This window comes from Zootoca vivipara, chromosome 15 (genome assembly GCF_963506605.1).
Source record: "Zootoca vivipara chromosome 15, rZooViv1.1, whole genome shotgun sequence".
Classification (NCBI taxonomy): domain Eukaryota; kingdom Metazoa; phylum Chordata; class Lepidosauria; order Squamata; family Lacertidae; genus Zootoca; species Zootoca vivipara.
The window spans coordinates 9814134-9836488 of record NC_083290.1 but is presented as its reverse complement, the minus strand read 5'-3'; the positions used below and the strand labels follow the sequence as shown (position 1 = coordinate 9836488).

General features: G+C 45.8%; 1 protein-coding gene across 1 annotated transcript in view; it reads right to left on the bottom strand.

Moving 5' to 3' along the window:
* Nucleotides 1-22051, bottom strand: part of WSCD1 (WSC domain containing 1) — a 47318-nt gene extending 25267 nt beyond the window's left edge. The window contains exons 1-4 of the mRNA XM_035140151.2: nucleotides 21678-22051; nucleotides 7406-8107; nucleotides 3439-3553; nucleotides 1735-1922 (exon numbers count right to left, since the gene is read on the bottom strand). Of these exons, the coding sequence (XP_034996042.2) occupies nucleotides 1735-1922; nucleotides 3439-3553; nucleotides 7406-7832 (730 nt within the window). The 5' untranslated portion in view covers nucleotides 7833-8107; nucleotides 21678-22051. The remainder of the gene's footprint in view (nucleotides 1-1734; nucleotides 1923-3438; nucleotides 3554-7405; nucleotides 8108-21677) is intronic.
* Between the last annotated feature and the right edge of the window lie 304 nt (nucleotides 22052-22355).

Here is a 22355-nt window from a genome sequence, read left to right as displayed (position 1 = left end):
AAAGAATATCCCTTTTGTTACCAAATGCAAAGGACTGGGGCCAGCAGCAGGCAGTGCCTGTTTCTATCACAGCATCCAACTGTGATTTTGAGGGTGCTTATTTCTGCACATCGTATCATTGTACTTTAAGTTATGTGTACACAGGGCAAGTCACAGACTATGGACACAGGCCTAGTTCTCAGACAGAACCGCAAGAGGTGTCAACTGTTGCTTTTTAACCAGAGACTAGAAATGTTTTCTGGTCTGTCTCAGGTACCGTAGATTGTTGTCCTGGTTCGCTATCCTGACGTTGTCCCTGATTTTGTTTTTTCATGGTGTCATCTTAATACTGCTGAAATCTTAATACTTTTTCTAGATGTCATAAGAACCAGCTGGATCAGGCCAATGGTCCATCATCCAGCATTGTGTTTGCATGATGGCCAACCAGGTGTCTGTTGGAAACCCACAAACAGGCCCTGAGCACAAGAGCGCTCTCTGCTCTTCAGGTAGAACATAGCCATCATGGATGGTAGCCACTTGATAGCCTTGTTTTCCTCCACGATTTTGCCTAATCCTCTTTTAAAGCCATCCAAACACTGAGTCTCTCCAAACTTGGTGCATTCTACCACAGTTAAAACAAAGGGGATTCTCTGCAGAGCAACTATCTGGCTCCACCTCATATAGGTACATATAGGTACATGCTCATATAGGTACATGGCACACAGATATGAAAACAACCCCGGGGAAGAAAACGGCTATATCTCCCCTTTCATATCACTGCTTGTGTGCTCAGAGAGGGTAGGAGCAGTGATGGTAGGAGATTGAAACACAGGGCCAGGGGTTTCCAGAGATTGGCTGTGGACGTGTAAGAGTGTGGATCTTGAACAGCGCTGAATTCTTCCTTCCTCTAATGTTGGACCTGCCACCAGACTCATGAAAATGTCAGTACTCTAGTGGAAGGAGGCCCGTGGAACATGGAACAAATACAGGTGAAACTCGGTAAATTAGAATATCGCCGAAAAGTGCATTTATTTCAGTAATGCAACTTAAAAGGTGAAACCAATATATGAGATAGATGCATGACATGCAAAGCAAGATATGTCAAGCCTTGATTTGTTGTAATTGTAATTATTTGTCATTAGGCGGGTCAGTTATAAATGGAATGAAATTAATGAAATGTAATGGTGATGTTTATTTTTGTATTATTGTAACTATTTGTTTTATTACTGCGGAATTTCCAAAATAAAGCACTTGTAAAAATTAAAAGAAAAATAAAAAATAATAAGTTGCATTACTGAAATAAATGCACTTTTTGACAATATTCTAATATTCTGAGTTTCACCTGTATAATGGGAATCTCTCCAGTCAGTGGAGGCTGATTCATTATGGCAAGTGGGGCACAGCCTTAGCCAGGCTCCATCTGCCTGCCTTTTTACTTGCAGCCAGACTAGCGGGTGGCACTGGCTGTCACCCTCCTCCTCCTGAGCACCAGTGTTGCCCTTGTAGGACTTGGCAGGGAGGAGGATGGAGCTAAAGTAGAATTACTCAGCTCTGCCTGTCATTGGCTCTATCTCCCCCTGCTGTTGGTCTCCCTGCCTTCTGGGCACCAGTCACTACTGCCTGCGATGGAAGGAGAATCCCCTAGCCATCCCTGATCCATGTTGTCATTGTAATGGAAGACACGAGAGGAGCAGGCATTCTGCTGCCCACCCCTGCTGGTAGCAAATACTCACTTAAGAGCCTTACATCACTTACGTCGTTTTGGTCCAGCCCATGGCTGCTCCTCCACACGATAAACAGATAGCCTGTTGATGCCTCCACACATTGTTCCTTTCTCTCCTTTGCATTCATTGTTGCACTCCTCCTGCTTTGCCAAAGTCGTGGGCAACTTGTTTCCACAATAGCATTCGGCTCCATACTCCAAGCCAGCATAGGTGTAAGCCCTAGATGGGTACAAAACGAACCCCCTCACTGTAAAATCCAGCAGTTTTGTAGCAAACTTCGACTCAGCACATCATGGCATTTAATTTATATCAGAGCTGTGCATAGTGTATGCAGATGCTCTGGATAGCTCAGTTGGTTAGAACTTGGTACTGATAACACCCAAATTGCATGTTTGAACCCTGCGTGAGACAGCTGCATATTCCGGAATTGCAGGGAGGGGATTGGACTAGATGTTCCTCGGGGTGCTTTCCAACTCTACAATTCCATGATTTTTATGGTTTGGAAGCTTCAACCGGCACAGAATGTGGCCGAAAGTGTCTGGATCGGTTCAGCCAGCTGGAACTTTGTAGCATTTGTTTCGAAGAGTCTGCATGCTATGGAGGATAGTTCAGTGTTATAGTGATGACCTCTAAAGCCCTACAAGACTTAAGATCCAGTTATCCAAATGAAGACCTCTACCTCTGCTGAGGCTTGAATATAATAATATATAATAATTTATTGTTTATACCCTGCCCATCTGGCTGGGTTTCCCCAGCCACTCTGGGCGGCTTCCAACCGAATATTAAAAACAGTACAGCATCAAACATTAAAAACTTCCCTAAACAGGGCCACCTTCAGTTGTCTTCTAAAAGTAAAATAGTAAAATAGTTGTTTATTGCCTTGACATCTGCTGGGAGGGCGTTCCACAGGGCGGGTGCCACTACCGAGAAAGCCCTCTGTCTAGTTCCCTGTAACCTCACTTCTCGCAATGAGGGAACCACCAGAAGGCCCTCGGTGCTGGACCTCAGTTTCCGGGCAGAACAATGGAGGTGGAGGCGCTCCTTCAGGTATACAGGACTGAGGCCATTTAGGACATTCTTGTTGCTCCATAAGAGCAAAATATGAGCTCTGCTCATCAGACCAGTGGGCCACCTGGTGCAGCATTCTGTTCTCAGTCACCAAGCAGAGAAGTCCATGAACACAACAATGCTCTCCCCACCTGCTTTTCAGAGGCACATTGGCTAGCACCCATCTCTGAGTGATGCTCATGGCTGAAAGGCTCAAGAAAGAGTCTTGGTCATGGCGGCACCACCATCACACCTTTCACCTCCCAGTTGCAGAAAGCCTTTCTCTTTGGGATATGGCACTGCTTAGTTTTGGTGCCAGGTAAAAACTTGCCATTTCCTCCAGGCTATTGACAGAGAGGGGTGTTGATTTTGGAGGCCAGGGGTGTCAATATTGAGAAGGAGCAGGTGCAGTATTTTTTACCCTCTTTTAATGTTTTGTTGAGCTATTCTTGTGTTTTGATTTTGATTTTGTGGTACTGCATAACCTGCCCTGGGATCACTTGTCCATGAAAGGTGAAACAAACAAACGAATGAATGAACGAATAAATGAAATAATATAATATAATATATGTAAGTTCCTTTCTTAAGCGAATGGAATTTGAAGTTCCTTTGAATTCTGGTAAAGAGATGTAAAAGCACGAAGGACACAAATATATTTATACAGAGAAAGATGTACATAAATTTTTACCTCTCAGCGCATGCATCCTGGCAGTGAGAAATAGTCATTTTTCTCAAGTCATAAAACACAGCGCCTTTCAGAGTCCTCTCCCTGGAATCGTCACCGAAGCATCCAATGTAAGTGCCTTGAGTAGATGAAAATAGCACAGAGTTTGAAATAATATTGTAGACTGGAACATTTGATTGCAAATGCAAGCATTTCGCCCACCCTCACTGCCAGATATGTATATCCTGTCCCAGCTCCTGTGGTCTTAGTTCCCCAAGAAGATGGAATGACTTTTAAACCACTCTTTGGTGCTGGAATCTAGTCCACCGCTCTGTTTTCACAGATGTTGACCAGATGCCCAAATGGGACGCCTACAAGCAGAACCTGAGTATGACCGGGACCTGTGAATCCCAGTAACTAGGATTCAAGGGCATATGGCGTCTGACAGTGGTGGTAGAACATAGCAGTCATGGCTACCGGCCATTTAATTGGTCTAATCCCTTTTAAAATTGGTCTAATCCCCTTTAAATGTCATCCAAGTTGGTAGCCATTGCGACGAACCCCCTCGCCGATGTTGCCAATAGATTATGAGACGAAAGGGTACAGGGGTAAAGCAATCCCCACTCAATTCCTTACACCTTAAAATAAACCCCTCGATTCTGGGCTTCTCGGTAAAGAGAGTCTAATTCCAGCTTTCGTGGCCTGATCTCACAAACACTCAGGGCTATTTGAATGAACAACCTCTTGCCTACAGAACAGGGACTCTCTCAACTCAGATCCCCCCTGTATCAGTCTGCCATATCACCCTGACAAACTTGTGGCACTCTAGGTTTTCACCATACTGCCCTTCCTGTGTGACTCTAGGACACAGACTATCCCCTTTTCCTTAGGTAAGTTTTGCCCTTTTCTGAGTCTCCACCTCGGTGAGTTTTAATACGCTGCTGGAATAACCAAGACGATACTCTTTGGCACAAAAAGAAGATGAATTTTATTTTCTTGAGAACATAGGTTTTTCTTTTCTTAACGATGCATAAGTTTACAAGCTTAGTTACAGTTATACATTAACTCTGTCAGACTTTAACTTCAAGTTATCCTAAGCCTAACCTAAACCACCACTATCCTGGCCCCACACCCTTCTTCTTCCCTCTTCGTCACCACACTCCCCCTCTTCCTCTTCCAACTGCCAAAACGGTTATTCCCTCCTTTTTAAACCAGGCACCGTCCCGCCTCCTAAAGATGCGCTGTCAGTTAAACTGAAGGTGGATTAACTCTTTCTAATCCAGGGTGTAATAAATCTTCCATCCTGGGGCTAATCCGTTACAACCATCATCACATCTTCTTGTAGCAAATTACATAGTGCTTCATGAAGTCTTTTTGTCTGTGCTGAATTGGATGCCCACTAGTATTATGAGAGAGGGGGAAAGAACTCTTCCAATTCACTTTCTCCACATTGTGCCTAATTTTTATGCACCTTCATCTCCTCTTGCTCACCTTTGTCTTTAAACTTTTTTAAAGTGTGTGTGTGTGAGAGTCTGTGTGTGTCCTGGAGCCATGAAGCTAAGAGTAATTGAAGGGTTGGGTTGAGGGAGTAGTGACTTTTGTCCTGTTCAGACAACATATTCCTGATGACTGAATGTGTTATTTGGGATGGTGTAAACCAGACATGTCCAACAGGTAGATCGTGATCTACTGGTAGATCACTGGACGTCTGCGGTAGATCATTGGTAGATCATTGGCTTCCTCCAAAGAAGCTGAACAACTGCGACTCCCCTAAAAAAAGCTTGACATTTTATCTCCTCCCTGAAAAAAACCAACAACTTTGACCCGAACCCCCCCAAAATGGGCCTTCCTCTTTCGTAAAAAAAGCTCAAGAAAAAGGGGGTAGATCACTGCCAGTTTTTAACTCTGTGTGTATATCGCAGTCTCTTGAGAGTTGGCCACCCCTGGTGTAAACCATTCATTTTTTGCTCCCTAGCCAAATGTGCTCATTCACATTCTAAGCAGGATCTACTCACTAAGAAATAACACAAAGATAGGCTCTCTCCGTATGGTTGGGGAACCAGATTTGCATAGGTGTCCCAAGTATACAATTCAGTCAACATATTGAATGATGGTGTTCCACAGATTGATTCAGAATAAGCAGATAATTGTATGGTTCCAGGTTTGTGCGCACACATGCGTGAACATGCACACACACACACACATTATATATATACAAGGAAAAAGCAGAACTCTGGAAATAAGATGTTGAGACAAGGAGCAATTTGCAAATGTGCAATTAGGAAGTTCGTACAGCGCGAACAGACACCCACAATAACCCAGTTAGAAGGTGCAGGCAAGAGCAAGCTATAGACAGCTTCTCTATGTTTCTTTGGGTTGCGTTTCACAGGACTAATTTTTCCCATTTGCAGATAAACTGAGCCTCCCCCAGTATCCCCCTCAAGGAGCTACAATTCCCAGAGTTCTCTGGGATGGGGGATTGTAGCCCTGTAAAGGAAACAAAGGAAACAAACTACGCTTCCTAGAATGATCTCGGGGAAGCCATGACTGTTGCAAGTGATATGATACTTCTTTAAATGTATACTGCTGTTGGGGTCTGAGACTGTGGAGCAAAGGCGCCAACTTGCACCAAAGATTGAGGGGGCCTGGTCATGTATGCAATTTCACACCCGTCACACAGGTCTGGCATGCTGTGTGATGTTATACATGCGTCACACGATGTCACATGATGTTTTGGGAGGAGCCAAGGGATAGTGTCATAAGCAAAGGGCACAGTGGCTCCTTCTCCGATCTCTCTCTCTCTCTCTCTCTCTCTCTCTCTCTTGGCAGCCTATAGTGACAGGAAGAGGAGGAGCCTGCCATGGAAGCCACGCTCGACTCTGTTCTTGGCCTCCTCCACCCCCTGATGGTAAGGAAACCTTGTGGGGGCCTGCCCCCCCAAAAAAACATTATTTGGAAGGGGGCAAAAACTCTCAGCCCCACTGAAGTTGACACCTCTACAGCAATCTCATCTGATGCGAAGAGAGGCTGGTCCATGAGGGTGAATGGGGCATTGCCCACCAATCTCAGTCTGTCCTCAGCCAACCCTCACCTGCCTGGCAGTTTTAATAGCAACCAGTCACAAGGTGGCTCTGCTTGGCGATTGATCATGCTGGCTAAAGTTGATGGGAGTCGGAGTTCTAGCAGGGCAAAAGGATCACCACCAATGATTTAGATCAGGCATCCCCAAACTTCAGCCCTCCAGATGTTTTGGACTACAATTCTCATCTTCCCTAACCACTGGTCCTGTTAGCTAAGGATCATGGGAGTTGTAGGCCAAAACATCTGGAGGGCCGCAGTTTGGGGATGCCTGATTTAGATAATGCATTTCCCAATTTCCCTTCTCTATTATTCACTGGTGGTTAGTCAGTTACTGCACTCACTAACCTCTGCTTTTCCTAAGCCAATCTCCACCTTCCTACCTTCTTACTTGCAACCATGACAAGGGGTAGTGCTGCCTGCCAGCTTCCTCTTCCTCAATCCCAGTGTTGCCTTCATAGAACTCAGCAGGGAGGAGGCTGGGGGCAAAACTGGAGTTAGAGATCGCTGCCTGTTGTTGGCTTTTGCTTCATCTCTTATTAGTGGCATAGCGTAGGTTGCCAGTGCCTGGGGCCATGCAGAGGGGGTTTGGAGGGAAGGAAACAGACAGAGTACACATGCACATTCAACTGCCTAACGTTGTCTGTGTTACCCAGGAGATCGCAGCCGCAGAGATAAGAAGAGTCATTCTGTTGTCTGGAGAGGTCACTTGCTGGTTTGCATGGAGAAACCATTTTCAGTAGAGCCCAGCAACAGAAGCACACAGCTTTCTAAGGCAGCGCCAGGTGTGGGAATTTTGCACCCCCCTAACAACCACCCTTCTATCTCCTATTTGGGTGCCCTGATTTTTGCCCCACCAGTCCAAATGAGCATCAGCCACCACTGACATTGTGAGCTTTAGAAAGCCACTTACCTTTGCTTTCGGATGTGTGTTTCAGCCTCTTCATTCCCACAGCTTGCATTGGCTCTTGCTCGTTTACAAACCGGAGGAACCACCTCCTTCGTAACTGCCTCAGTTCAGAGTTTCTGGACATCAGCCACCGCGGCCCATACTTCTGGTCCGGTGTTGGTCCATGGAATGTATTCATGTTCACTAGGAGTTTAGGAGTCAAGTGAGTGTTTTGCACAGGTCTCGTATCTGCGCTCCCGGCACCTGCCAAAGCGTCCACAACTGGCAGGGCCTGGTTCCCAGAGGCCCCATGGAAACCTTGCTGGAGGACAAAGCGGGATCGCTGCAGTAGCAGGAGGCTACCAGCCATCAGATAAGCTGCAGTGAGGAAGAAAAGCAGAAACTGGGTCCTCCGAAGAAACTTCTGTGGTCTGAAAAAAGGTTTGGCCATACCCTTGCTGTGAACCTGGCCTCCTCACGCCTTTAGCACACTGCTAGGCTTCTCACTCATTCCTCCCACAGGTCCACCTCATTATCTCGGAACCTTTCCTCTCTCAAAAATGTTTTCTTCCACTATCACGGTTGGATGGATATCCATATTCCTCTGTATTCAGGGTGCTTTGGTGCTTTGAAGGATCCTTGAACTATTGCTGCTGACCATCACAAGCAACATGTCACATTTCACAGCCCTGGTTGCAGCGCTTCACATTTCAGAGTCCCCCAGATCTGCAATATTAAAGCAAAATCTGTTCAGTTCCGAAGCGCAGTGATTTGTTCTCATGGCGTGCGCCCTTCCTTTGTGTGAAACACTCCCCCATCTGTTGTTTATCATTCTGCACTTTAAAGACAATAATCCCGCAAGAATGGCTGATTGGGGGTTGCAAAGCAGCAGAACACAGCTCTTCAGCTGCGTCAACACACTGTTTCTCTTTTGCTTCAAATTAAAGGGGAGGTTCTAATTTGGAAAGTTTGGGGAATATACAAAATGTACACTCCTAGAAACACACCTGGGACTCTTTAATCGCAGTTGCCAGGGAACAACCCAAGGCCCTGAAGCAGATGTAGTCAATAGGCTGCCCTCCAGGTGTTGAACTACAACTCCTACCAGTCCCAGACAGCATGGCAAACGCCAAGAATGAGGGGAACAGCTACATCTCAAGGGTACTGTCAGAGGGTCATTGTGGCTACTCTAGAGTAACTCCACTTGAGTCCAGTTTGTCTGTGCAAAGCATTTACAGTGCAGAGGCAGCTTAAAACATGACCTCTCATTCCGAATCAGAACACGGCAATGGCGTACGTCTGGTCCTACGCCAACAAAGTAATCAAGGCACCCTAAAACGCCTCCCCCTTGACCTGCGTCATGGTGCTCTCCTTAACTCTTGCGCCGGAAGGAGCGATGCCCTCTCAGCCTCCTCCCTGTCAAGGCAGTGGAAGGGCTCCCCAGCATCCTTGAGCCCTTGCCTACATCTCTCCTCCCCTGAGCCTTCCCATCGTTTCACATGCTGGCTTCTCTCTTCCTCCGAGTCTTCCCCCTCCCTCCTGGCTGCTTCAGACCCACTGCTGCTCCCTGTGCTTGGCGAGGTGGACGTTAGGATGATGGGGGCTGGCTCCCTGTAAGGAGTCACCCTTACAGGTACCATATTGGCTATCCCTGCTGTAAACATGTGAAAGCATGTTCTCTACCATTGGCAAACTAGTCCAATTCCCTGCCCATTGCAGGATGCAACAACACACTGTGCTCAAATACGGCTAGCAAAGGAGAACCCACTGCCTTCTGAGACAGACAGCTCCACTATCATGCAGGTTTTGCCACTGGAGGCTTCTCCTAATATTTAGCCTGAAATATACTCGGAGTCGAGAGTGAATTTCATGCTCTTTATTCAGCTCGTAGTCATCAAGGAGAAGAATACCCTTTCCCCAAAACCATCTGCTTATATACATTATTTACACAATGGGCTTTGCGTGAATGGCTACTTCAGGGCTACACCTGTGGGCCAATCAGTTTGTGGATTGACTTCTGCCAGCAGCCTGATTGGCTGCTCGTGCAGACCAATCAGGTTGCGGATTCACTTCTGCCAGCCGCCTCATTGGCTGCTCCTGCAGGCCAATCAGGTTGCGGATTCACTTCCACCTGGAGTTGGATTGGGTGGCTCCTGTGGACCAATCAGACTGCTGATTCTGGATCCTATTGTTCTATGATTCAGCTCAGTACATAACATAGCCAAAATCTGCTTACCTGCTATTTCTATCCAAAGGTCTGAGGTCCTACATTGGTAAGGCCACAAAGGGTGTATGCTGGTAGTGGTTTGAGGCTGGACCGGGGAAGGCTTGGATCTGAAGGATGCAATGCCTTTCCAGACCTCAGACATGCCTGCAAACCAGGCAGGGAAACATGCCAGCTCTGGCGCTGGCATAGTTCCATCCCATTAATTTCTCTCCCATTGGGAATAATGGGAAGAAACTGTGAAAGTAAAAAAAAAAGAGGAAGGAAGGAAGGAAGGAAGGAAGGAAGGAAGGAAGGAAGGAAGGAAGGAAGGAAGGAAGGAAGGAAGGAAGGCTCACTTCCACCCGGTTGGTGCAAGCAGATTGGAGGAGGCAGTTTAATCACCATTAATCCCCTCACACACACAAATGCACATCCTCAGGGCTGCATCCTAAATCTCCCTTCCAAAATAGCTGAGAAAACAGCACAGTGAATGTAAATGGCAGGCCGAGCGCTGCATGGTACCTTAGTGGTCATGTGCATGCTTTTCTATTAGGGATGGCAAAGAATTTCAGTAAAAATGCAAAAGGGAGTAGAAATTGAAGCAGTTTGTGTGCTCAGGAACGGAAATCAGTCAAGCGAATATGATTGCTATTCACTGGCATCGTTGCTTTTAAGTCTGCAAACAATGCATGATTACTGACTGTTTTTTAACGTTGTTTTGACATTTCCTTTACGTTGAATTGTATGCAAGCTACATTAGTTGCGTGAGTAGCTACATCAGGTTAGGAGACTTAGCTTAAATAGCGGGCAGCAAAATTAATAGCATAGCATTTGGCAGAAACTGAACTCTAGTGAAATGGAAGAAGAAGAGAAGAAGAAGAGTTTGGATTTGATATCCCGCTTTATCACCACCCGAAGGAGTCTCAAAGCGGCTAACATTCTCCTTTCCCTTCCTCCCCCACAACAAACACTCTGTGAGGTGAGTGGGGCTGAGAGACTTCGGAGAAGTGTGACTAGCCCAAGGTCACCCAGCAGCTGCATGTGGAGGAGCGGAGACGCGAACCCGGTTCCCCAGATTACGAGTCTACCGCTCTTAACCACTACACCACACTGGCTCTCACACTGGAAGACAGGACTGGTTGCGATGAAAACAGGTAGGAATGGAAATCACGGGCTTCTCACACCCCAAATTTCTATGCACGCACATTGGAGGCAAGATGAACCCACTCATATATTGACATTGTGGAGGCTTGAGAGAAAGCTGAACCCTGAAAAATGACAGTGCTAGCACCTTACGCTAGCAGCAGTTGAATATGTCATTCTCAAATAGCAAGAAAAAGAGGGAAAACAGGATGGCCTTTAATCAATGAAAACAGCTGGACAATATGCAGGCATAACAAGCACCTTTTAGAGCAGGTGTGGGGAATCTGGAGGGCCAAGGGCTCCCCACATCTTTAAAAAAAACAACAACAACAACAGGGATTGTGTAATGTTTTGTCCTTAAGCCTAAGAGCAGCTCTGCTTGGTCAGCTGATGATGGAAAAGTGGGTGTTAAGAGGAAAACATCACTACTTAAACCAGGGGTGGCTAATCCTTTGCCCCCTAATGTTGGTGATCTTTGATTCCCATCAGTCCTAGGTAGCATGGCCAATGGTCAGGGATGAGGGAACCTGCGGTCTCCAACTACACCAGGAGGGTCAGAGGTCACCCCCTAAAGGAAAGGGGAATGCTTGCTAATCTAAGATATTGCTCAAGGTTTGAGCAAATAGCTCTCTGCAGATATTTGAGCAGGTGGAAATTTTGAACAGGCATCCACGCAGTGTAATTAGAAACACACACACCCCCTTCAAGTCTGAGGTTTGTCAGACATCTCTAGTCAGCACCAAGACCTCACTGGGCTCTTTGTTATCCTGAGTCACACAGCGGCAGGATTGTTCTTGAAAGAGAAAAACACTTTTTGTGCTCCTGGTAACCTTTAACCTCTTTTTATAACAAACGAAAGCTGTCTCCTGGCCAAGCGTCTGCTCTGGTGCTTCCAAGGAGCACTGCTTGTGCAAAAGCAGAGCAGAGCAAAGAGAAAACCGGGCCGTTCTTGTTTCATTTGCATGGTGGTCATTTCCTTGGCTGGACAAGTTGCTTTAGTTTAGACCGTGTTTTTTTCAGTTGCTGTCCAGCCTTGACCACTCCAGCAATTGCTGTCTCTAAGTACTTTGCCTGAAGACATGAGGCAAGGGGGTCCTTGCTGCTGGAATCATAGAGCTGTAGAGTTGGAAGGGACCCCCAAGGGTCATCTAGTCCAACCCCCTGCAGTGCAGAAGTGGAGTTGCCACTTCTCTCGGTGTGGGCTCACCCTCAATACATCGGGCAACTTGCAGGCAGCAGCAGCTGCTGCAAAAACAAAAATCCCCAGTGAAGTAACAGACAGGTCAGCTTCACCAGCTGTTTTTGGACTGCAGTTCCCAGCATCCCTGACCACTGGTGCTGCTAGCTAGGGATAATGGGAGTTGTAGTTCAAAAACAGATGGAGCCCCAAGTTTGGGAAACCCTGATATAATGCATCTTATAGATGTGGGGAACCACTGGCTCCCCCAGATGTTGCCAAACTACAACTCCTATCAGCCCAGAAATTGTGACTGGTGGCCAGTGCTTTCCCCCCTGATAATACTTACCATTATGCAGTACTGGCAACTCCCCAACACCACCACCACCACATGGGGAGTCATGGCATGAGGAAAGCCCTGTGGCGCTTGGCCACTGCCAGGGCACTGCACTCTGTTGCTATCCATGTGCACCCTGGTCCAACCCACTGGCAGTGCTCACGATGGTCATGGTGGGATGGGGTGCAAGAGCCACTGGAGGGGCCAAAATCCTGAGTTAGTGCAGCAAGAGCCCCAGGTAATGGATGGGAGGGAGGGAGGTCATCTGGCTTTGAAGAACTGCAAAATGGGAAGGGACCCAAAATGTCATCTAGTCCAACCCCCTGCAATGCGGCCGGGGAGGTTGGTGTCGTGGCCAATGACAAAACAAGCCCTTACTGTAACAACTGCATGGTGAGTACTGGCAACTTTTTTTCCCCCAAGAAAAAAGGCACTGCCGATGGCCAGGGATGATGGGATTTGCAAGTTCCCCATACCTGCCTTACAACATCCTCGAGAAGGGTGTAGGAACGCTGCCCAGGAACACTCCTGAATATACTGGGACATTTTGTTGCAGTGGATCTATTGCACGGACCCAGAATATCTCCTAACATGGTAATCCTTGTCATTAAATTAAATGAAAACCTTCAGGCTAATATATTAAAACATTATCAACCATTTATTTGGGAGAGAGGGGTGTAAACAACCCTATGGACCCATTTAATTTTGCTTTTCTACTTTGTCAGCTCTCTTTGAGAACAAATGTATTCAAGCTTGGAAATAATTTCGGGACCTAACCAAAATAGATTTTTGGCTTCCAGCCTGCCTTCTGGATATAGACATCCATTTTTCCCCTGCAGCTTTATTAGGGGAGGAAAGTCAGTATTAATATAATAACTTGTACACGCAGATCACTCAGCGTGAAGCCAAAGCAAACTGGGGAAAACATGCTCACATACAAATCCGAGCATTTTGTTTGTTTATCTAGATGCTTTGGTTTACCCTTTCTTCAGAAGAATGTGTAGCCGTCACAGCATGATAACGCTACGGTTGCTTAGCTGTGGCTCCTGCACTACTGGGGGTGGGACTAGATGATCTTTGTGGTCCCTCCCACCGTTACAATTCTATGATTCTATGATCATCACCATAATTGTGAAGGTCCACCAGGGGCAGTCCCACTTCCCTCTGTACATCCCTCCATATAGGTGCAGGATTAGAGCCCCAGCTAGCAGGGCTTCCTGGTGGATAAATGCTGAGAGGGAAGCTTGCAGCCATTTCCCCTTCCTGCAGTGGGGCCTGATAAAGCAGACAAGAAGCTGCAGGGCGGAGACACAGCAGCCGGCAGTGAGCCTTCAGAGTTTCTTATACCTGAGGAGGAAGAGAAGCAAAGTGAAGAGGCAGTGAGAGCCTGGCTGGAGTTCCAGCTGAGATGAAGCCCAGAAGGTAGCTGACCTAATGGAGAGCCACTGCCAGCCAGAGTAGACAGTGCTTGACTTGATGGACAACTGCCAATGTTGATATTAGGTGGAAAGACAGGAAATTACAAGTGTGCAATAAAAGGGTAAAGGGACCCCTGACCATTAGGTCCAGTCGTGACCGACTCTGGGGTTGCGGTGCTCATCTCACATTATTGGCTGAGGGAGCCGGCGTATAGCTTCCAGGTCATGTGGCCAGCATGACAAAGCCGCTTCTGGCAAACCAGAACAGCACATGGAAACGCCGTTTACCTTTCCGCTGGAGCGGTACCTATTTATCTACTTGCATTTTGATGTGCTTTCGAACTGCTAGGTTGGCAGGAGCTGGGACCAAGCAACGGGAGCTCACCCCGTCACAGGGATTCGAACTGCCGACCTTCTGATCAGCAAGCCCTAGGCTCAGTGGTTTAATCACAGCGCCACCTGGGTCCACCCTGAGTAAATCAAGGTGCCTCAGTGTGTGTGTGTGTGTGTGTGTGTGTGTGTGTTTACATTTCTGAGTTGAAGCACTATAGGAACAAGGCACCCTAAGTCAGAGAGGCAATGCTATATCCCAAAAATCTCAGATCCCAGGCCTATTGCCTAGCCCTCCCCCCCCCAAAAAAAGAGGCAGGAGAAAAACTGCTGCAGGTATCCTTTGTTCTAAATGTGAAACCAAACTGACTACAGTGGTGCCTTGGTTTACGAACTTAATCCGTTCCGGAAGTCCGTTCTTAAACCAAAGCCGTTCTTAAACCGAGGTGCGCTTTCTCTAATGAGGCCTCCCACTGCCGGTGCCCTTCCACCATTCAGATTCTGTTCTTAGACTGAGATAAAGTTCGCTAACCGGAACACTACTTCCGGTTTTGCGGAGTTCTTATACCGAATAGTTTGTAAACAGGGCTGTTCTTAAACCGAGGTACCTCTGTATAAGGGGAACGCTCTGGAGTAGCTTATGGGAAATGTGGGGGAGGCAGAGTTTGCTTTGAAGAACAGGCCTAGCTTTTAAGATTTTTCCTGGGCTTCCCAATCACAGTGCTTTGGGTGAGGACTGTTGAGTGAAATAGTTTTTGTTTCATGCAATTGTTGCTCCATTGCAAAATTCTGTCTCTCTGGAACAGGGTTCCTAAAAGGGTTCTGGTGGACTGGGTGCCATTCCTGCCTCCTTCCTCTCACCCTTTCCAACAATTTCCTGTTTAAATTAACCACCCAATCCCATTTCAAGCAACAAGAAGGAAACAAAAGAATTAAAGACTCTCTACTTGTCTGTGCTTTGGCAGATTTCTGACCCAGGGGCACCGCTCTCATGTCAGCAGTTTCCATACAGACTGCCCACCAAACAATGGGAGAAGCCAAGTGGTCTGCCCTGGAAGGGTCAAGTCTATAGCCTTGTGAGGAAAGCATTGCAATTGTCACTCTGGAAGTTGGCAGGCTCCATCCCCCAGAAGCGCCAACCATGCATGCAAATTGCATTCAGTTCCAACAGAAAATGGAAAAGTTAAGACTAGAAGATAGCACATAGCTGTCATGCTAGTAACCGCTGATAGCCTCCTCCTCCACCATTAGTTAGTCTATTACTCTTTTAATGCCATGAATTATTCTAATGCTCTTTTGATGCCATCAGTGTTGGTGGGCATTACTATATCTTGTGGGCATTACTAACCCTTTGTTGTCCTGGTGGAAATCCTTCACCAGGGTTTCTCATCGTGGTCTGTTTGGGTCTTCAAATCTACAGCAGCAAAGAGATGTCTTCCAACATTTCAGATACTCCGAAAGTCCATGTGTGACTGTATGCATGCATTTATTAAAGTCTAATTATATATTTATCTTGCCTGTTCACAGTGAAGGCACTTACGGTGGATGGTGTCAACATACGTTAAAAAGAGAGGAAGAGGGTGCACTGTTATCACACAAGGAGCCACTGCCTGATCCTGATGGCAAGCTGTGCGCAAGTTGATGCCTTGGTTTGCATTTCTATGGATGCACACTAGTCTATTGCCAAGCTGCATTCACCTCCCGCTTAGAGATGGAACATGAAGATGGCAATGTTTACATTCCTTTGAGTCCATTTGTAGGCAGAATATCCACTTTGCACACAGAAGGTCTTGGGTCCAATTCATGGCATCTCCAGGAGAGCCTCCCTATCTGAAACCTTGGGAAGTCACTGCCAGTCAATGTGGACCATACTGAGATAGATGGTCTGGCTCAGTATAAGGAAGCTTCCTGTATATCTCAAATAAGCTATTGTAGCACTGGGAAAGGTGCAGAAAGGGCAACCCAAGCAACTGTCCAAAAATAAATTGTACATTTCTTGCCCTGCCCAATTTTTCCTGCAGCCCCACCCACCAATGGCAAAAGGGAATGTGGCCCTTGGACAAAGAGAGGTCCTATTCCATTACCCCGACCTAAATTCCTCGCCACTCCAGCGAAAAGTGTTATTAGACCTACACAGGAGAAAAAGACAAGAGTCCTGATTTTGGGTTGTTTTTCCTTTTCCAGGTCTAGCAACAGAGTGGGGAGGAAAGATCCCAGAGTAATATACTTTCCCTCACTGCTCTGATCAAAAGTGGAGCCTCCTGTGGTGCCTCCAAAGTTGAAAGAAAAGCCCAGAGGTCTCATCATGGATAGAATCATAGCATTGGAAGAGATTTTAGGGAACATGTAGCCAAACCCCTCTCCTCAGTGCAAGTTCCATAATGCAGGTTGCATCTATGACATCCCTGATAGGTTGCATCTATGACATCCCTGATAGGTTGCCATGCATCTAATGAGCAGAAGCCCACTACCCCTTGAGGCATTCTGTTCCAGTGCTGAGCTGAAAAAGAAAGCTACTTTGAAGAATTTTTTTTTTTACTATTCAGCTGTCATTTGCCCCCAACCATGTCTTGGAGCAAGGCTAAAGGTCTGGGACACTGCAGACAATACAAAATATTGGCCAGGTTGCTGGTACAGTAGATGCTGCTGCTAGAAGAAGAAGAAGAAGAAGAAGAAGAAGAAGAAGAAGAAGAAGAAGAAGAAGAAGAAGAAGAAGAGTTTGGATTTGATATCCTGCTTTATCCCTACCCGATGGAGTCTCAAAGCAGCTAACATTCTCCTTTCCCTTCCTCCCCCACAACAAACACTCTGTGAGCTGAGTGGGGCTGAGAGACTTCAAAGAAGTGTGACTAGCCCAATGTCACCCAGCAGCTGCATGTGGTGGAGCAGAGATGCGAACCTGGTTCACCAGATCACGAGTTTACCGCTCTTAACCACCCTACCACGCTGGAGTGGTCACCAAAGGTGTATTTGGTGACTCAAAAGTGTATTCGGGTACTCAAAAGAACCTGTGCTACTTCTGCCTTTGGTACTGGTGAGCCCCTTCCCTTCACCCCAAACAAACTGTTAGAAAAATTTCTCCTCCACCTGGAGAAATTTGTGATATGGTGTCCTCCAGTTTCTCTGTCCACAGATCAGGTCGAGAATATCAAAAGGCTAGCTGTGTATGGCTTAGGTCTGTTCTGTTGTTCTTGTTCTGGGAAACTTTTCTTCTGTTTCGACTTTTAAATGCATGCTAAAAACTTTCCTGTTTCACTAGGCTTATGCAGGCAATTAAAAACACATCTTTCTGCAATGGTCTGTTTTAGCTTTTTAAATATGATTTTTACAGTACGGTTTTAGGCATTTTTTTGTTGTTGTAAACAGCTTTGATTTTTATTTATGAAATTGCAGTCTATAAATAAATAAATAGCATTTTGCTGAAATTTGCAATTTCCACAAATTATTGTCTTATTAATTATGTTTGTTTGTTGCTTACTGCATGAAATGTCTCAATGTGACTTACAACTGTAAGGATATATCCATGCAAATGCTCAAAGAAAACACCAGTAAGAATAAAACAATGCTACTTCTTAAAAGTTATTGTCCTGCCATATTATAAGAAGGATAAATCCTATCCAAACCTATTGAGATTCCCCCCCCACACACACATGATGTTTATCAACAACATGCAAAAACAGTCTGTGGATTCCGTTAAAAAGAAACACCATTCAAAAGTAATTTAGAGAATATCCTATGCACAATGAAATCAAAATGATTTGTTGTTGTTTTAAGCAGTGTTTTATCCATGAGTAGGGATGGTGGATAAATTCAATTCAGTTTGCATTTTAATGCCAAATCTATCAAATCTCCACCTTCTGAAACAGTATGAAAACCGAAACATAGCCATCCTTTGAGATTCACACTTTTCTGAATGCTGTGATGTAGTTTTCCAACCTAACAATGTTTACAAAAATGCATATCTTAGGGGGGAAGGATACCAGTAGAAATAGCATACATGAATTCATATTAAGGAAACCCGCTTGCAAAAATGTGTACACTAATCAAAACTGCACACCCCAAAAAAGTGTTTGTTAGAAGAAATTCACACTATAATGGTAAAAAAAAAATCATGAGGATTTAAACAAGCAAAAAGATCACACATTGCTGCAGAAATGTGGGGAACTGACTTTCAGATTGGGAAAATGATAGAAGTGAAACTGACGGATCTTTTTATCCCTTATGGATCAACAGTGTGGAGCATGGGGTTGGAGAGCCAGTGAAGGACACAAAAGTGAATCTGAACATGCTGCTGCCAACATTCCGCATTAGCGCTGCTCAGATAGACTGCTCCTATGAAAGCTTGCATGTAAAAGTTGTTAGCTGCTGCCCAGTGTCATATTCCCAAAAGGAACATGGGGAGCTGCCTTCTACCACGTCAGACCATTGGTCCACCTAGCTGTGTGACAGTGGCTCTCCAGAGTTTCAGGTAAGGCCTGCTGGATTAGATGAAAGGCCTGTCTAGCCCAGCAACTTATTTCCCTCTGTGGTCAATCACATGCTTCTGGGAAGGCCTTGAACAGGGCATGAAGGAAAAGGACTTTCCTTTATATTTGTTCCTCAGCATCTGGTGCTCTTAAGGTACACTGCCTCTGAATATGGGAGTTCTATTCTTAACTGTCAGGGTTAATCAGAACTGAGCTCTGTTAGGTGATGTAAACAGTTCGTCTGGTCCACCTTGAGGTCCATGGTGGTCTACCAAATGCTTTCTGGAAGCCCTCCCTTCCTGTTGCCTATTAGTTGTGAAGGCTGTGTGGAATTCTATGATTCTATGGATTCTATGATTCTATGAATGTCTATATCCTGAAGTGATCATAGCTGCCAAGTTTTTCCTTTTCTCGCGAGGAAGCCTATTCAGCATAATGGAAAATCCCTGAAAAAAAGGGATAACTTGGCAGCTATGGAAGTGATATGCCACTGAATACCATTTGATGGTGGGTATCAGCACTGTTCTGAATTTGCTCCTTGTGGCATCCAGTGCTGAAGTTGGCACTTGTAACTACCAACTTCCTCCCTAATCTTGGACAGGGTTTCACAAGCTTCCCAGTTCACTGGCTCCCTTTATGAGCTTGTAAAGTGGTAATTGACCACAGCCCAAATTCTTAGGAATGTAAATTGAATAAAGTCAAGAAATATCACCAGTCACCTCCACCAGGAAGGAAAATAAGGGATGCTGTTGTATTTTGGAATCACCTTATTAAATACAGAGGTTCCTCACGGGCACGGGAGATACACTCTGTACATGCCCGTTCCTTTTATATCCTATTTATAGTTCCTACATTTTTCACACCATATCTCATCAGCTTCATTTCCACTCTGGGCCCTTTTCCAACCTCTTTCAGCACTTAGGACTTTATTCACACACACACACACCTCTGAACAATCTTGTCAGCCCCCAAGAGGTCAGTACCAACCACTTTGAGAAACCCCAAATCTAAGAACATAAATAAGAGCCTTCTGGATCAGGCCAATGGCCCATCTAGTCCAGCACCCTCTTCTCACAGTGACCAACCACATGCCTCTTCTGGGAAGCCCACAAGCAAGACCCAGCTGTATGGACGCTCTTGTCTCCTGTGGTTTCAAGCAACTAATATTCAGAAGCGTACAACCTCCCACTATGGAGGCACAGCATAGCCTTTATGGCTTGTAGATATAGATCAGGCATGTCCAACAGGTAGATCATGATCTACTGGTAGATCACTGGACGTCTGTGGTAGATCACTGGTAGATCATTGGCTCCCCCCAAAGAAGCTGAACAACTGTGGCTCCCCTTAAAAAAAGCTCAACATTTTACTTCCTCCCTGAAAAAACTCAACAACTTTTACCCAACCCCCCAAAAAGGGGGTAGATCCCTGCCAGTTTTTAACTGTGAGTAGATCGCAGTCTCTTGAGAGTTGGCCACCCCTGATATAGAGAACCTGTTTCCCTGTGCTCCAGAACAGGTGTTTCTTCCACTCTGCCCTATTCAAAGCGGATCTGGCCATTTCTGGTAACTGTTGTGCTAAGTCCTGGCCTGGGGGGGGTTTGCAACTGCAGCAAGGCCCACAACAGACAACAAGGTGGCAAAGGGCTATCGGGCCTTAGTCATTCAGAGCAAGATGCTTGAAGCAGCAGTGCAGGAGAAATGGAAGGAACACTGGGGATGAGGGAGAGTGCCTGGGTGCCTAAGGAGGTAGCAGAGGGCAGGAGATAGATCATGATGCCTTCAGAGGCTGAAATGTTCATATGAGGCTGGAGACAGCTGCAGTGAGAAAAAGAAATAGGGCAACAAGTTCTTTTCCCACCCATATAGTTAAGCCTTTTTAAAATCTCCCTGTTCAAGGACCATTCAAACCATCTTTCCCAGTAGGGAGACCATTACTAATGACAGGAAAGCACTTCGGCTCAGGTATCAAAACGAACCAAGGGTGTCCATTGTCGGGTCACTAAATCTGAGGTTAAACATCTGTTTGCTAGGCTCTTCTGGGAAAGCCAAAGTTTAATTGCAAAGATCGTTTTGAGGAAGGAAACACAATCCTCTTTCAATAGCAATGTTGCTACTCCGGGGAAATAAGGATGTCTGAAATCAAGAGGGAGAAGCAAATCCCTTTGAGTTGAAGAAACTGGAGACTTAAAAACTGCTTCCTTCCTTCTTCAGCAGAATGAACTGAGATGAAATGATATGCCTGTTTTCATGAACTTTGCCATCAATGCTCTTTTTTTTCTAGGTCAGTGGCAAAACTGCCAAATTATAGGGTGAAATGAAAACACACTGTTATGAGATAGAGAGCCACAGAGGAGGGGACTTGTGCTATGGCAAATGTATACATACAGTGCAAAAGGATTCTGACTTCTGTCTTTATTTTATTTTTAAAGGAGGTTAAGGGAAGGCTGAGAAAGAGGAAATCTGATAAAACTTAAGATCTTGAAAAATTCAAGGGGAAGAAATCCTATTTGCAAACGTGTCCCTCACTTTGATCTCCCAGAACTGTAGGTCAAGCTGCTTTCTTTGTCATCATTTCTGCAAACCAATATGGTTCTGGTATGACAGCCAGAAGTAAGTTTTTCTCTAAGGGGCAACGTGTGAGATGACGCTCTGCATAATGGTAGTTTCAGAAAGGCTTCTTCTTTCAGCAAGGAATAATATAACCCCAAATGTATATTTCGAGAGGCCCTACGGTTGAGGGTTTGGGAAACACTACAGGGCTGCAATAGCAACCAAGCAAAAATGGAGAGAAATGTTATTTATAAAGTGCTGCAAAAATGTATGTGGATGCATTTGGGGTAGGGGGGTTTCGGAGAAACACTGGCCTCTCCTTGTGGTCTTCAGAACACAGGGGTAACAGTCTCTCTTGCAGACATGCACATGTATGGTCTCCCTTTTCAAGTATACAAAATCCAGGCTTCACGGTGCCTCAGCCTCCTAGCACAATCTTCACAACACAATCCTGCTACACACACACCGCATGCTTGAGATAGCACAGATCATTTTCATCAACCCCACAGATACCTGCCTCCGTAATGCATGCAATTGCTAATGGCTCAGGAGCAACGGTGGAAGAAGAAAAAGAAAGAAAGAAAAGTTGTCCAGTTCTGACTTAGGCAGTGATCGATGGATATTTGCAAACACTTTTCAGCGTGCCAATAAGAAGGGAAGAAACACTCACCTTACATATATAGTTGCGCATGTAATCAGAACTCCAATTCGAGAGAGAGAGAGGCAAAGTCCTCCGCAAATCCAGTGAAATATTACCAGAAAACTGTAATGCAGCTCTGTAAAGCAGCTCAATCCGTCTCCCAGTGCCCTGCTCCGTTAATCCTCCTTCTACCACCCAGATTTCAGTATACAGAAGCTGTAATCCTCCTGCATCCTCCTTCTCGCAGCTCTGCTCGTCTCTAAGCTCAGCACTTGAATACCTCCAGCTGTTTATATCAGTAACTAACCGAGCCCAAAGAGAGCAGACCCACTTCGCACATGCTCACTGCGGACCGGGCTTCGCCACTGCACAAGCTGGCGCTCTCCAGGGTCCTAAGTGACTCACCCAGCCACCGTTCAGTACAGCAGCACAGGATGCAAAATATCACTTGTGTTGACTTTGGTACTCGGGGAAATAAGAGCGCTGCCTTGTCTGCTTTCCTTGCAAGCTACAGGAAAGAGAAGGACACACACACACGGTAGGAAATGGCATCCATATCAGCAGCTTGGTTTTGTCTGATGGCATATAAAGGTTTTCCCCCCTCCCCAAACATCCCCAGGAAGCTGTTAACATTTCTACCGCTCATGACCGCAATTTCTCCACAATTGTTCTGCCTCTCTTTGTGGGTTTTCGCAAAGCTGCTGAAGA